The sequence below is a fragment of the Ciona intestinalis genome, unplaced genomic scaffold (genome assembly GCF_000224145.3).
Source record: "Ciona intestinalis unplaced genomic scaffold, KH HT000097.1, whole genome shotgun sequence".
Lineage (NCBI taxonomy): Eukaryota > Metazoa > Chordata > Ascidiacea > Phlebobranchia > Cionidae > Ciona > Ciona intestinalis.
The window spans coordinates 39864-51994 of record NW_004190419.1 but is presented as its reverse complement, the minus strand read 5'-3'; the positions used below and the strand labels follow the sequence as shown (position 1 = coordinate 51994).

At 41.0% G+C, this 12131-nt stretch overlaps 3 protein-coding genes across 5 annotated transcripts in view; all 3 read right to left on the bottom strand.

The window, feature by feature from the left end:
- Positions 1-540: 540 nt before the first annotated feature.
- On the bottom strand, positions 541-7094 carry zf(c2h2)-30 (zinc finger protein; the record flags this gene model as incomplete). Of its 2 annotated transcripts, NM_001078402.1 has the most annotated exon segments (14): positions 541-661; positions 713-827; positions 882-1089; positions 1360-1453; positions 1728-1907; positions 2202-2288; positions 2656-2729; positions 2809-2922; positions 2991-3096; positions 5539-5685; positions 5911-6060; positions 6245-6361; positions 6787-6839; positions 6953-7094. In NM_001078402.1, coding segments are annotated over 13 exon segments (1561 nt in total), but the record flags the coding sequence as incomplete, so codon positions are not given.
- A 291-nt stretch (positions 7095-7385) lies between these two features.
- On the bottom strand, positions 7386-10640 carry LOC100178910 (LIM domain-binding protein 3-like). The gene is made up of 8 exons (XM_002127555.5): positions 10459-10640; positions 9803-9954; positions 9569-9677; positions 9287-9483; positions 8587-8773; positions 8405-8525; positions 8060-8175; positions 7386-7766 (listed from the first exon to the last, which is right to left on the bottom strand). The coding sequence occupies exons 1-8, from the start codon at positions 10549-10551 to the stop codon at positions 7674-7676; spliced, it is 1068 nt and encodes a 355-aa protein (XP_002127591.1). The 5' UTR covers positions 10552-10640; the 3' UTR covers positions 7386-7673.
- Positions 10641-10907: 267 nt separating this feature from the next.
- LOC100179334 (A disintegrin and metalloproteinase with thrombospondin motifs 3) overlaps positions 10908-12131 on the bottom strand; it is a 13321-nt gene continuing 12097 nt past the window's right edge. The window contains exons 24-26 of one of the 2 annotated variants that reach the window (XM_018815637.2): positions 11464-11900; positions 11297-11413; positions 10908-11240 (exon numbers count right to left, since the gene is read on the bottom strand). In XM_018815637.2, coding sequence (XP_018671182.1) covers positions 11111-11240; positions 11297-11413; positions 11464-11900 — 684 coding nt within the window. In that variant the 3' untranslated portion in view covers positions 10908-11110. The remainder of the gene's footprint in view (positions 11241-11296; positions 11414-11463; positions 11901-12131) is intronic. The other variant, XM_026838533.1, reaches the window with a different exon arrangement.

Below are 12131 nucleotides of genomic sequence, written 5' to 3'. Positions count from 1 at the left end.
GACATCACCAACATAGTGACATCATATACATAATGACATCATATACATAATGACATCACAAACATAGTGACATCACAAACATAGTGAAATCACCAACATAATGACATCACCAACATAGTGACATCACAAACATAGTGACATCACAAACATAGTGACATCATATACATAATGACATCACAAACATAATGACATCACAAACATAGTGACATCACAAACATAGTGACATCACCAACATAGTGACATCACAAACATAGTGACATCATATACATAGTGACATCATATACATAATGACATCATATACATAATGACATCACAAACATAATGACATCACAAACATAGTGACATCACAAACATAGTGACATCACCAACATAGTGACATCACCAACATAGTGACATCACAAACATAGTGACATCATATACATAATGACATCACCAACATAATGACATCACAAACATAGTGACATCACAAACATAGTGACATCACCAACATAGTGACATCACCAACATAGTGACATCACCAACATAGTGACATCATAATCACCTGGAAAGCGTGTTGCTTCCGCATATGGACATTTAAATCGCTTTTCCTTCCCAACAAAGTTCGACAAATCTCGCATTTAAACTTCGGAGCCGTCTTCGTGTGTTGCTGCATGATATGCATCTGTATAAACATATGTTAAACACCGCCCAATTTAGGATTCGAACCCGGTACCTTCACACTACCACGCTGGGTAAAACGCTGGTTACATTCCGGACACTCGTAAGGTTTCTCACCGGTGTGCGACATTCGATGTCGTTTCAAATGAAAACTATCAGCAAACGCTTTGCTGGAAAACAGGGTTAGCACCAAATATATTCAACGCACAGTAGTGACAACCTACCCACACTCCTCGCAAGAATAAGGTCGCTCCCCAGTGTGGGAACGGAAATGTCGGCGTAGTTTGCTGATTTCGACGCTCGCATAATCGCACAACGTGCATCGGAAAGGTTTCTCGTGGGTGTGAATGTACCTTGTGTGTCGGGTTAGCTCACCACTGGTTACGAATGCCATAACACAACCATCAACTGTACATTTGTACGGCTTCACTCCTATATGGGGGGCATTGGGTAGTTTACACTGCTATTATTGTGGGCGTATGTGCCCTTGGGCAACACACTTATTGGTTATCGGTCCAACCCAGTGGTCACTAATGGGTTGTTCAAATTATCAGCCATACAGAAGCGAACATGGTGTATGAAACAGAACACGCACGTTACAATCAACTACAAAGTAAAAGTTAAAACACAACCTTTTCAATATGCCAGCGAGCATGAGGTTTATGGAGCTACCGTTATACACGTTACATCATAAGCACGAACCTGTATGTGTGTTGATGTGGTTACGAAGTAATGTGTTCGTACGAAACGATCGTTCGCAAAGATGGCATTTATAAGGTCGCTCATCGGTGTGGATCTGGAGTTTAGTTAGTTATATCGACACCAAATCACAACCAATGTTATCAACAAACACAAGAGGTCACATGGAGGGGAAACCACCTTAGTGGTTGGGAGGGTTACGCTTCTACATAACAGAAACATATAACCGTATTCTCACAACCCAAGGTCGTTGTTGATTGTTTAAAACACGATGGGAAACGTGATATAGCAGGTTACAAAAGTGTTTCTTCTTCTTAAACATCTGACCAAGTGGTTTCTAACATATGCGCCCACAACCCCCCCCCCCTCACCTTCATGTGCCGAACCAAGTTACTATGACGATGGCTGTAGAACGAACATTCCCGACACTGATAAATCTTACGACGGTCGCGACTTTTATCCGTAGCTCGCTTCGAATTCTTTTTAAACATGGTTGGGTCAAGCATTGTGACATCACTGGGTTGCTCTGTGTCGCCACCCGTTGGTGGATCCTACGTGACGGAAAAATCAGTTTTGTTTCAGATATTTGAAGACGCTCGTCATAAGATGTTATTTATATATGATGTCTATGATTACATATATTTATAGCTACGACTGTCGTTTAAAGCAAAACTTACTTCCCTTATTAAAGTATTCGCTGAACTTGACTTTGTTTGTTATTTCATAACGCTCGATCCTGACTGATATTTGGTTACGAGAATCGTCCAACTTTATGAGCATTAGAACAAGTCCGGATTCACATAATTTGTTCCATTAATATAAATAAATATAAACAGATTCTTCACCTCGTCCTTCAATGTTTGTAAAATATCCTTCAAGATAATTTCACATTCCCTGTCTCTCCATTCTTCCATTGTTCCTCGCTGACGCTGCTAATTGTGACATCATAATCAACCATTTATGATCCCCTAACTGAGCTGTCAACGTATTAAACTACAACCTCTCCATTTATGATCCCCTAACCCCTAACTGAGCTGTCAACGTATTAAACTACAATCAACCATTTATGATCCCCTAACTGAGCTGTCAACGTATTAAACTACAACTGACAATTGCTTCTTATATATTTACAACAACTGTCTCAACACCTTGCTACCTCTCGTTGATTACGAATGAACCACGAGTTCACAACAACATACCAAACATATGAACAACATACCAAACATAGAAACAACATACCAAACATAGAAACAACATACCAAACATAGAAACAATATACCAAACATAGAAACAATATACCTGGAACTCGTAAACTGATTCATCGTTTGGTTTTTCTTCCAAAGTTTCAACTTCATCAGTGAGAGCGAGGCTCCCTGTGAAAGTTGTTGTTTATATTTGCTTTGTTGTTCGAGTAGGTTTATCTATATTGGGCCGACCCTCGTACCAACTTACCGTCATCGAGGAACGACGTTGCCACCTCGTCAACTCCACCGTCCTTCTGACTGTACACGCGAAGTTTCAATCGTGGTTTCCGTACCGATGGTTTCTTTGTCTCGCTTTCGTCTTCTGTGGGTGTTATATATGATATCTATGTTTATATATGATATCTATGTTTATATATGATGTTTATGTACCTGTATCGTTGCCATCGGTATCCTGGTGAACTTCTTTCTCTTTTTGTTCGAGCACGACGGCTGCAGTGGTCGCCGTTATCATGGGGGGGTTCTCCCTCATGGACAACTAATATAAACATCATATTAATACAAATATATCGTTGGTAAAATAGGCAACTACATTAGAGCAGGGGTTCTTAAACTTTTTCAAGCACGCCCCCCCTGGAGATCCCAGCAAAACTCGCGCCCCCCTTTTTGTTAAATTAATGCACTACAATTAACAAAATTAATTTATTGCATCAGTGGGATGATGAATGCAACTGCTTTTGGGAAACCAAAAGTTTAATTTTAGGTTTTGTAGCAGATAACGCACATCTAACATCGGCTTCACAATCCAGTTTATTTCTATGTTGAGTCTTTATGTTAACGAGTGTGAAAAATCCACTTTCGCATAAATAAGTGGAAGAAAATGGAAGAAGGATTCGCATCGCCACACCACCCACGTTCTTATATATAGGCAAATATTTGGCCCAAAAATCAGTCAGTAACATTGTTTCAAAATCGTCCTTAGCGGCAGAGATACACTGCATTTCCAAAAATTCTTCCTGCAGGTCGTCTGGCAGGATGTCCACGGTAATCCGAAAGGGATTTCTCGTCATTTTTCATTCTGCGAGTTCAGTATAGTTCAAGTCTGGAAAATAGCGTTCGAGTTCTTGCTTTAAATGTCGAAGATGGGTTTCCACTTCTATCTTAAACCCGCCGTCCAATTGAATCCCTTTAATCTCGAGAGCAATATCAAGGTTGAGGAATGAAGCTGCATTTCCGCTTTGAACTCTGCGATGCCACAATCCTAGTTTGGCCATAAATATATGAAAGGCATCGTAGTCAATGATACGGTTTGTATTTTTGCCTTGTAAAAGCAGGTTTAAATTATTCAAAGCCGCGAAAATGTCCACAAGGTATGCCAACGTCAGCTGAAATTTTTCTGATGCGAGGTGCAATAGAAAGTCCTGTTTTCCTTGAGCTGCACAAAATAGCTGCAGCTGTTCTCTTATTTCATAAACGCGAGCCAACATATTCCCTTTCGACAACCACCGAACAGATGTATGAAATAATAAAGCATCGTGGTCGGACGATAGGTCCTTGCAGAGCCTGGCAAACAATCGCGTATTGACAGCACTGGTTTTGACAAAGTTGACTAATTTTATTACGATAGTAAGCGTTTCTTTCATTGCATTTGGCAATGTCCTGGTGGCCAGAGCTTCTCTGTGGATCACGCAGTGAGTTCCAACTGCGCCGGGGCTCTTTTGTTTCATTCTTACAACGAATCCACTTCGACTCCCCATCATTGCTGGTGCCCACAAGTTTCTCCCAACTTAGACCATGATTGTCAAAATATGCGGCAACAAGATTAAAAACATCTTCGGCCTTCGTAGTCGTTTCCAGAGGTTTGCAAAACAGCATTTCCTCCTCTATTGATGAAGATCCAACAAAACGAATATAGACCAACAACTGAGACAATTGCGCAACATCAGTTGTCTCATCGCACTGAATAACAAAAAAAGCGATGTACGTATTTTCTCAAGTACCTGATCTTCAATATTCTTTGCGAGCTCATCGATTCTTGTTTTAATGGTAAAATCAGACAAAGAAATTTTTGCAAGCTTCTTGCTGTGTGCCTCTCCCAACACAAGATTGGATGCTTTTATCATACATGGCTTTATCAACGTTTCGCCAATGGTGTGCGGTTTTTTTCTTTTGAGCAATCATGAGAGCAATTTCAAAAGACGCTTCTACCAATTCGGCAGACGATGAATTTCTAAAGCATTCACCGCTAATAATCTTCATCTTCTTTAAAGATTGCTTCTGGCTTTCAAAAAAGGCCAAAGGTTTATCTTGATGAGCACGGTGTTTGGTTTGAAGGTGCCGCAGCAAACGACTCGGCCTCAAAGCATCGTTGCTTAATAATTCAAAACATAGTACGCATTGCGGTACGATTTGTTCATTTACTATTGATTCTTTAAATCCGTATTTAAGATAGCTCTGGTCATACTTTCTCTTTTTCCCACTCATAACGACCGAAAAAATATTTAGTTAAAAAAATATATCCCAAAGTACAAAGAATCTAAAATCTAAATATATATGCTCTTCGTGAAATAAACTAGACTTTTTGTGGCAGCAAGCTAGAACAATTATTTTCCGACTGGAATACGAGAGATAAAAACAACTGACTTACACACCTGTGCAAGGAACCAGCAGGAAAGCAGGGTATTATTATTACGTAATAATTTTTCGAATATGACGTAATATTTGCCGTATTTCGTAATATTTTTACACACCGTAATAATTTGCATGGTCACATGGAGATTCCAAAATAACTCTATTAACATTTTAAACCGAAAAATCAGAAAAAATAAGGCGGAAAGCATATTTTATCACAGGTAACAGTTTATTTCATTATTTTTCGCGCCCCCCTTCCGAGTCTTTCACGCCCCCCAGTTTAAGAACCACTGCATTAGAGCATTGTTACGCATGCGAGGCTTCATTACCCACATAAACATCATATAACCTGCATGGCTTGGTCAATAGTTATCTGCGAATCATGTCCATTGTCGTCCTTTGTTATGAAAACAATGCCCGCTTGTTCCGCAGCTGCTTGCAGTATCGCTGACTCGGTGACGGGAACACCGTTGCTGTCTACTGCGATTAATCGAACCTGAAACATAGATATCATATTAATATTACGCTGATGTTCCTGCAAGACATAACATGGTGAAAACATTAACTTTATACTTTGATGTCCCGAAACATCGGGCATATTATGTTAACGTCATTACCGAAAAAATCTATTTCTAATTTAATTACTCCATGACACTGCATCCAACCCAACACTTGATAACATTGCATTCATTCGTATTCAATACCTACTACAACCACATACTTGTTGTGCTTCAGCGCCTGGTATCTGCATATGTACGTCGGCCCCATGCACGCTCTCCGGTAACTCGCCAGCGGTGACCATACGAGCATGTTCATCAGCTGATACAGCGATGAATTGAACGGTTGTCGTTGTCCCATCTTCCACAGGGGCCTGGTGGGGGAACCAATGTTTAATTGGGGGTGTCATGGGTTAGGGAGAACACAAATTTTGAACTTAAAACAGCTTTTACCCTGCTGTTAGGTGTCTATACAAACAAGTAGAGCCAAAGTATATTGCATTCACCACATTAATCAATGAGGTTCCCTATGTTTGACAACTATGAGTGTAACTGTACCTCGGCAGGAGCCTCATTCGAAACTTCTTCAATAATTTTTTCTTCATTTTTTTCCGACACTTCATTTTCCTCGGGCTCAATCGAGTCATTGGGTGGCGCTACAGTGCCGTTAACCGACTGAAATAATTAATTTTAACGAAGAACTCGCAAAAATACTTAATCCTAGTTTGCAATCTTTTCAATGATAACTCGACAGTGGACATTAGAACTTTTGGGTCAGAATCGACCAACTTTGTCTTAAATTTCAGACCCAATGATACGCCTCTCCAAAAGACCTAACCAATATATAATAAGGCACTAGTGAAGAATTCTCAGACTGGATAGGCTGGTGGAAGTGTTAGGGGTTGGTGGTTAGGGATTGGTAGTGAGCAAATAAGGTGGGGGGAAGACTTTTCACTAGCACCTATAATACCCTACTGCCATGTTATATAATCCTTCTTTCAAACACAATCCTTGTACTCGGTTTATGTGGAAAATATTGACCTAATTGTGGTGCCAGTCATTGCACAGTCAGTTACAAATATACTTGTTAATATTATTACCTCAATTTGTGAAGTTACTTCAACGCTATCTTTTCCATCATCTGCCATCTCAACTAAAATACGAACAACTTACAAAGTAAAACTTGCCGTATAAGTGCGACAATGTCGTTACAATAGCTGGGTTCACTAAAAGAACAAATAACTGAATAAATAAAAACAAACTTACGTTCAAAAGACAATAAATATGAACTTTTGGCCAAATTCTTCCCGGTTTGAAATAAATTCTTCGATTTAGTTTCAAAACAAACCCGGCACTGCCCTTTGGTGGGTGAACAAAAATTACTTGAGGGCGCCACGGACAATCAAAGATGGCGACGCCGCGAAACTTACCCACAATGCCTTTCAAGGGCCAATCTCGCTTTTTCTATTGTGACGTCAGCATCACGTGACCGAATAATAAAGCATCGTTTTTTTTTGTCGAATTTGAATTTTGAAACAATCGATATTCTAGAACAAATTCTATATAAGGTAAAGTGACGTCACAGACCTTTGGTTCTGGAAAAATGTTTTTTTTCTATTTTGAAAATATTTCGACAAATCTTTTTTTTTTACCTTTTTTTCTAATTGTTGATTACAAAACTATATTTAGTACGTCATAATAAAATCGTGCTGTATCTTTATTGGTTAGTTTAGGTTTACGGCAGGATACGTCACATTGGCTTTAATACGTCACAATGGTAGAATAATTGAAACAGTTTCGTCACAAATCACCAAATCTACAACTTTCCGTAACAATTTATATTTTTACATCATTATGATTTATTACATGCGTAACAAACAATAGCTTATGATGTCATAATGGCAGTATAGCCACGTCACAATACAACACCGCGCTACAAATATTTCGAGTATACAATTGGCGGGAAACGCTTCTATGACGTAACAATTTAAGCGGGTAAGCGAGCGTTTTTATGATTGGAACAAACAGGCTTCTCGTTGATGGCGAAGAAACCGGCGTTCTTGAGGTCCACGTGACAAACCTGGGTAGAATATGGGGTTAGTATGGAGGTGGTTAATATGGGGGGTAGGGGTTACTGTTGGGGTAGGGGTTACTGTTGGGGTAGGGGTTACTGTTGGGGTAGGGGTTACTGTTGGGGTTGGGGGTTACTTTTAGAGTGTAAACATAATAAGGATGATAGAAAGTAACATTAGATAATACTGTGGAGACGTGGGGTAGGGGGCAGTATTTGGGTGGGGTTGGATATGGCAGTGGGGTGATTATGTGGGGGGTGTGGGGTCAAGTAACATCGGTGATAACCGTAAGCAAACTTACCGCACAAGTGAAACAAGTTTCGTGCCATTGTTGCTTAATTGCTTCAACGTAATGGTCGCCCGCCTCGATGGCGAACCCGCATCCTTTACATATTGTGCCGAACAATCGGTTGTAATCTAAAGTAATTGTGGGTAATAATAAGATACTATGACGTCATCAACGATTTGGCAGCGATGAGTGACGCGTCCCAGACGATACAAATTCAAAGCTTAATGCCGCCACCATTATGGGCCTTTAATCAGTTATACAATAAAAACTAACAACAAACAAGAAACAGAACACTCATGGTATAACAACCGGCGTTGCCCTGCCACGCGGGAAAAATAAGTTACATTAATTGATTACCTGCTACACAGTAAGGTTTTTCGTTATGAAGGTGAAACACTCCGTCCCTGAATGCTTGTTTGCAATCCGTACATACAAAACACGTGACGTGCCATGTCTCATTCAGCGCGTGCATAACCTCCTGTGACGTCACAATGTATATAGTTAGGTGATAATCACATTGTGAACAATCTTTAACTCACGCCAACAATCTTTTTATGACAATCGTGACAAGTTTGTGCGAAGTATTTTTCATAGCAGCCTGCGCAATATCGTTGACCTTTCTCCTCGATAAAGCCACAGTTCTGTAAAGGTCGCCCACAATTTTGTGAAGCGCAAATAAATTCGTCGGGATGCCAGTTCTTCCCTTGCGCTGTCAGGTAAGGACCTCTGGTTGGAAAGCGGATGTTACGTATGTCCTTATGAATGAATGTAACTTGTTCATCCTCGCATAGCGGGGCAACGACAGTCGTTAGAACACGGATGTTCTGTTTCATACACCTCGTGCCCGCTTACAAGTTACCACGTATGTAACTTATTTATCCTCGCATGGCGGGGCAACGACAGTCGTTATAACACGGGTGTTCTGTTTCATACACCTCGTGCCCGCTTACAAGTTACCACGTATGTAACTTATTTATCCTTGCATGGCGGGGCAACGACAGTCGTTAGAACACGGGTGTTCTGTTTCATACACCTCGTGCTCGCTTACAAGTTACCACGTATGTAACTTATTTATCCTCGCATGGCGGGGCAACGACAGTCGTTATAACACGGTGTTCTGTTTCATACACCTCGTGTCAGCTTACAAGTTACCACGTATGTGACTTTGTGGCTGATTGTTTTAGGAGATTTTGTTATGACGTAACCATCGGTGACGTAGTGGCCATGACGTAACAATACCTGATCTGTTGCCTGCATCCCTCACAAAAGAGATCACGATTCGCGGAGCTTGAATTTGACACGGGTACGGTAACCGTGGAAGGGGGTGGGGGTAAGTCGGGTGATTCTGGGGGCGCTTGGTTTAGTAGGCTGGCCGGTGGAGGCGGTAAAGCGCTGTCGTTATAAGATGCCTGTGGTTTTCCTGGTTGCCACGTGTTCTTTAGGGGAAGTTGGTGAAACAAAATAAATATCATATTCTTTAGGGGAAAGTTGGTAAAACAAAATAAATATCATATATTTTACCGTTGGTATCGAGGTTGTAGATTTGTAACTTGGTTTTGGAACCGAGGTTGTGCGTGTTGGGGCAACATCCGGAGACCGTTGGTCGGTTGGGGACCGCGGGTCCGAATTACTGTAGTTTAAAATAACTTTGGGTTAAGCAGGTTAAATTTTATCTCCTCGAATACGATAAAACATAAGATTAATTAAAACAATAAAGAGAAGACGTTTGTTTAAACACGCTACGGGTAAAATCACCTTTCGATGCTCAGCGTCAACGTCGTCTTCGAGTTCTTGACCTGGTTTTGCGCGTCTAGATGCGTTGATTGTGACGTGTCATTGCCATTAATCGCCATTATGACGTCACCAGGCTTCAATCCCGCGACGTCGGCTTTACCGCCTGGGGTGATCTGGGTTCGTAAACAATGACGTCACAAACGATTTAATTGTCGACAAACAATGGTCACTGTGACGTAACAATGTTAAGTAGGCGACCGCTACCGTTTCGAAGAGGTTCGAGTTTGTTTATGACGTGCAATGAATATAACGGAGGGATGTGTGACGTCATAGTAATAAACTTCCGATAATACAATTCATTCTATGACGAAACAATGAGGTTTAGACAGGAAAGATTTTTGAAACTTTTTCTCCAATCCTGTCCCATTATGACGTCGATTCGTCGAGAAGTAGCGATTCCATATTTGGTGTTGTGCTCGATCAACCGTGGAGTAAAATAGAGGTTTTATACGGGGTACCGAAATTTTGGTGTTTCGATTATTAATCACAAATACTATGCACAGTTACATCATAATCAATAAACAATCAAACCCATTCATAAACGTGACAATCGCGACATGTAACGCGATTCAATTGTTCGGTAACAACACGTAACAATAACCCGATTATTAACTCACCTTCGATATCGCGAGATTCGCGTGAAAGTCGCTCCCCCCCACCAACCGGAAGCCCCATGGCCCGCCCCCCACCAACGTCACAAAGCGGGGCATTGTCAACGATTCTAGTTCTATCAAAATTCTGGAATGAACAAACGCTAAGCGCCTACGTAACAATCAAATAGCTAATCTTGCGTCGAATGAAGCCTCGCCCAAATACAAACAACGAAGGAAAAAGGCAAAAACGCAGGGTAGAGAACGCAGGGTGCGAAAATATTCTTGCTTGAGTTGCCTTTATCTTTTGTTCTCTTCTGGCTCGAACATTTTATATTTATACGTCACTAGCTGATAACATCACACTGGCTTGGCCACACACTGATTGCATTACGTGCTTATTACCTCATAATCTGATTACGTCATAGTAATGATTGACACTTTAACCTCATGCTCGATACAATAATGACATCACAATATAGATAGTTGATTCATTGTGAACCTCGGAAAAACTTCACAAGTTTTATAAACATAGAAATAAAATCATACAAAAAATATGCTGCATCTATGTGGAACTGATGTGGGGCAACACTGCCAACTTTCATGTTGGTCACCACTGTTAACGTCGCTTTGCTCATGGTGGGAACTATGACCTGTGATGTCACTAGTGATGATGTCATCAAGTGCCAACCACACCCCGGGTGACATCGTTCCATGAGATTTCTTTGTTTTTGAATCGACACCTTCTTAATGGAACCCGCGGACCCCGACCTCGCTTGCGACAATCCAACTTACGAGGATCCTTTGTTCTGCATTATGAAGTTATTATTACATGCATTCATCCATTATGACATCACACACCCACCTTCTAGTATAATAACACGGTTGAACGCACACGGTTGACGAAATTGTTTTATGACGACATGATGATGTCATCAACCACGATTGTGACATCACATCCAAACAACCAAACACAGGAAACCTGCAAATTATTATTTCTTTGTTTGTTTATAAGTTTAAATAAATCCGAACCTTCTCCCCACACCACATGGTGGCGCCATACACCCTCCCCAACCTCGATGGATCGATTGTGACATCATAGACCTCCTTTGTCTCGATATATTCCTCGGTATCGAAAGTTGTCGAAACCCGACGTTGAGGGGGAGTTGTTCGGTTTGTGTGGCGATGGTGGTTGCCACACTCGACGGGGGCATGGTGTCCACATGGTCGCTCGACGGGGGCATGGTGTCCACATATTCTTTCAAAACGTCTTCACTCTCAATATACTCGCTTGTCTCATCATAATACATGTCCTCCATATCACCTATGTTGATGATGTCATCAGCACCTATGACATCATCGGGGGGGAATTCCGTCGGTTCAAGGTTGGATTCTGTGACATCATCATCTGTAATGGGTGTGGGTAGTGATGTCACAAGTGGGATTATGACATCATCAGTTGAGTTGACCTGAAACAACCAGAGGGTGACGATCAAGCGAGGGGAATACCCTGGGATGGGGTATTTCACATAGACCCCACTATAACCCCGATATAAAACTAGTGTTTGCCTTTGTATTCAAACTTGATAAATAAACTGATATCGAAGTAATATCTTTAAATGGTAACGTCAAAACACGATAATAAATGTTCCATTATTACATCATAATGCACCAGAACACATTCGACCTTAATGAATGAG

Coding starts and splice junctions, on each gene's coding strand:
- LOC100178910 (XM_002127555.5), bottom strand. CDS start 10,551: ATGCCCCGCTTTGTGACGTTGGTGGGGGGCGGGCCATGGGGCTTCCGG. Junction 8,526..8,586: donor GTCATAAAAAGATTGTTGGC/GTGAGTTAAAGA, acceptor GTGACGTCACAG/GAGGTTATGCACGCGCTGAA. Junction 7,767..8,059: donor AAACTTGTTTCACTTGTGCG/GTAAGTTTGCTT, acceptor TATTCTACCCAG/GTTTGTCACGTGGACCTCAA.